This window comes from Terrapene carolina, unplaced genomic scaffold, assembly GCF_002925995.2.
Source record: "Terrapene carolina triunguis isolate 2854851 unplaced genomic scaffold, T_m_triunguis-2.0 Scaffold28578, whole genome shotgun sequence".
In the NCBI taxonomy this organism is placed as follows: Eukaryota; Metazoa; Chordata; order Testudines; family Emydidae; genus Terrapene; species Terrapene triunguis.
The window spans coordinates 4182-6178 of NW_020692929.1; the positions used below are offsets into that span (position 1 = coordinate 4182).

At 41.7% G+C, this 1997-nt stretch overlaps 1 protein-coding gene across 1 annotated transcript; it reads right to left on the bottom strand.

Annotated features, from left to right (window-relative positions):
- Positions 1–435: 435 nt before the first annotated feature.
- Positions 436–1206, bottom strand: LOC113409029 (protein unc-13 homolog B-like). Its single transcript, XM_026662576.2, has 2 exons — positions 981–1206; positions 436–602 (listed from the first exon to the last, which is right to left on the bottom strand). Exons 1-2 carry the CDS (start codon positions 1150–1152, stop codon positions 457–459), a joined length of 318 nt encoding a protein of 105 aa, XP_026518361.1. The 5' UTR covers positions 1153–1206; the 3' UTR covers positions 436–456.
- Between the last annotated feature and the right edge of the window lie 791 nt (positions 1207–1997).

A 1997-nucleotide genomic window follows, 5' to 3' on the forward strand; every position in this document is an offset into this window, starting at 1 on the left:
GAGCTAACAAGCCTGTTCAAACACCACAGCAAGGAGTAACAACGAAAGGAATGGTGAGGCCTTTTCCTTTGTGAGTGTTTTACAGCTACCTTTCTAAAGAATTGCAAAGGGTGTTTATTATAAAGGAACAGCATAAGTCTTCAAACTCTTAAGGATTTTCTTCCCTCTCTAGGGATGTCTGAATAACAACTTTCTATACAAATATTGCTAAGAGTAGATACAGAATCTATGAACAAGAAGTGGAATCAAAATGGATGTGCACACTTTTGTATAGTACAGTATATATTATATAGACTATGCAACAAGCACACACTATGTAAAACAGAAACAGACAAAACACAGACATGACTACTGGAGGTGAAGTACCATGTACTGATTCAGGAGAGAAAGGTATGCTTGTGAAGAAATGCAGACAATATAAATGGATCAGAACAGGGGCAGATATACAGTGAGCACTTACAAGTGGAATTTCTCCTCCCAAACAGGGTTCAGATTCCCAAAAATTGTTTTAGTTCTCTTCTTTGTTTTGCCAACTTGAACCGTCACATATGGATCACTGGATCCAGTTTTGTCCTTGGCCTGCAGACCCTGAGCACAAACCACTGTGGAGAAAATAATAATAAAGTTTTGCTATAAGCCTGCAGTGCTAAAAGATGTGTGCGTGTACTGTATGATGAACAGGTTACTGCACAGGAATGCTTACCAATGACAGCCTCTCAGTTTAACACTGAGAGTCACAGATTCCAAGGCCAGAAGCGACCATTGTGATCATCTTGTCTGAACTCCTGTATAACACAGACCATATAACTGCCCCCAAATAATTCCTAGATCAGATCTCTTAGAAAAACATCCAGTCCTGACGTACAAATTGTCAGTGATGGAGAATCCACCACCGCCCCTGGCAAGTTGTGCCAGTGGTTATTCTCACTGCTAAAATTTACATCTTATTTCCAGTCTGAATTTGTCTAGCTTCAGCTTACCGGTGATAGTGATTTTAGCTGACCATTTGGAGGTGCCATCAAGCACGCTCTGTTTCACTGTCTTCATTTGCTGAGCATGCGTTAATTTGCTCTCACTAAAAACATCTCGGATCAAGTCAAAGATTTCTGGCTTGTTCCGTTCCCGGATCTTCATGCGATCCTTCATGGCCATGATGATGTTTTGGGTCCGATCCTCTGCTCCATGCTTAGAGCTCTTCTCTGCTGCTCCTGTGCACAGTAAGGCATGGAACAGTTACCAAAAACTTGTAAACAATGAGGAAATCATATACGTTATGTTACAGAATCATGACGACAAGGATCAAGTTTATTGTAATAAAAAAAATCAGTTGATAAGATATGTTGTGATAATTGGGACTACAAATTTACCCTAATTGGGAGCTCAACTGTGAAAAGTGAATGACAGTCATAGAATGTCAGAATAACCCTTATAACAAATAAATGTTGATGGGAAAGGGTGGGAAAGGGAGACAGACTGAATTAGTCCAAACAAGACGGCCTCCTGGGAGAATTCAAGGACTGTGTTAAGATCATGCCTTGTAAACAAGAAGAGTGTGGGAATGGAAAAATCAGCAAACCAAAACTGATGTGCTGGATAGTAAGCCTAATTGGTGGACAAAATAATGAAGGGACAAGGCTATTTTGCCCATCACTATCTTTTGAGGTCCTTTTAAAAAAAAAAAAAAAAGAGCAAGAGGAAAATTGGTGAAACAATCCCAGCAACTCCTGTGACCCCAGGATCTACCGTAACACTCCTGGGCCTTCGCCACCCTAATGCTGAGAGATGTTCTGACCAGACCAGGTCAAAGCGTGGGACCTAGATGACATTGCTGCCTCCATGGGCTCCGACCGAACCCAAACCCCTATCTGGGATGTGAGATGTTGAGTTCTCTCCATCCCTACCCCTCCTCCCGTGAACTCTTTTCCTTCCCCTCCTTACTTATTCTCTTCCCTATCGCTCTCCTTTTTCCTTCTGTCTAGTAAGAGTCTGGTTTGGCT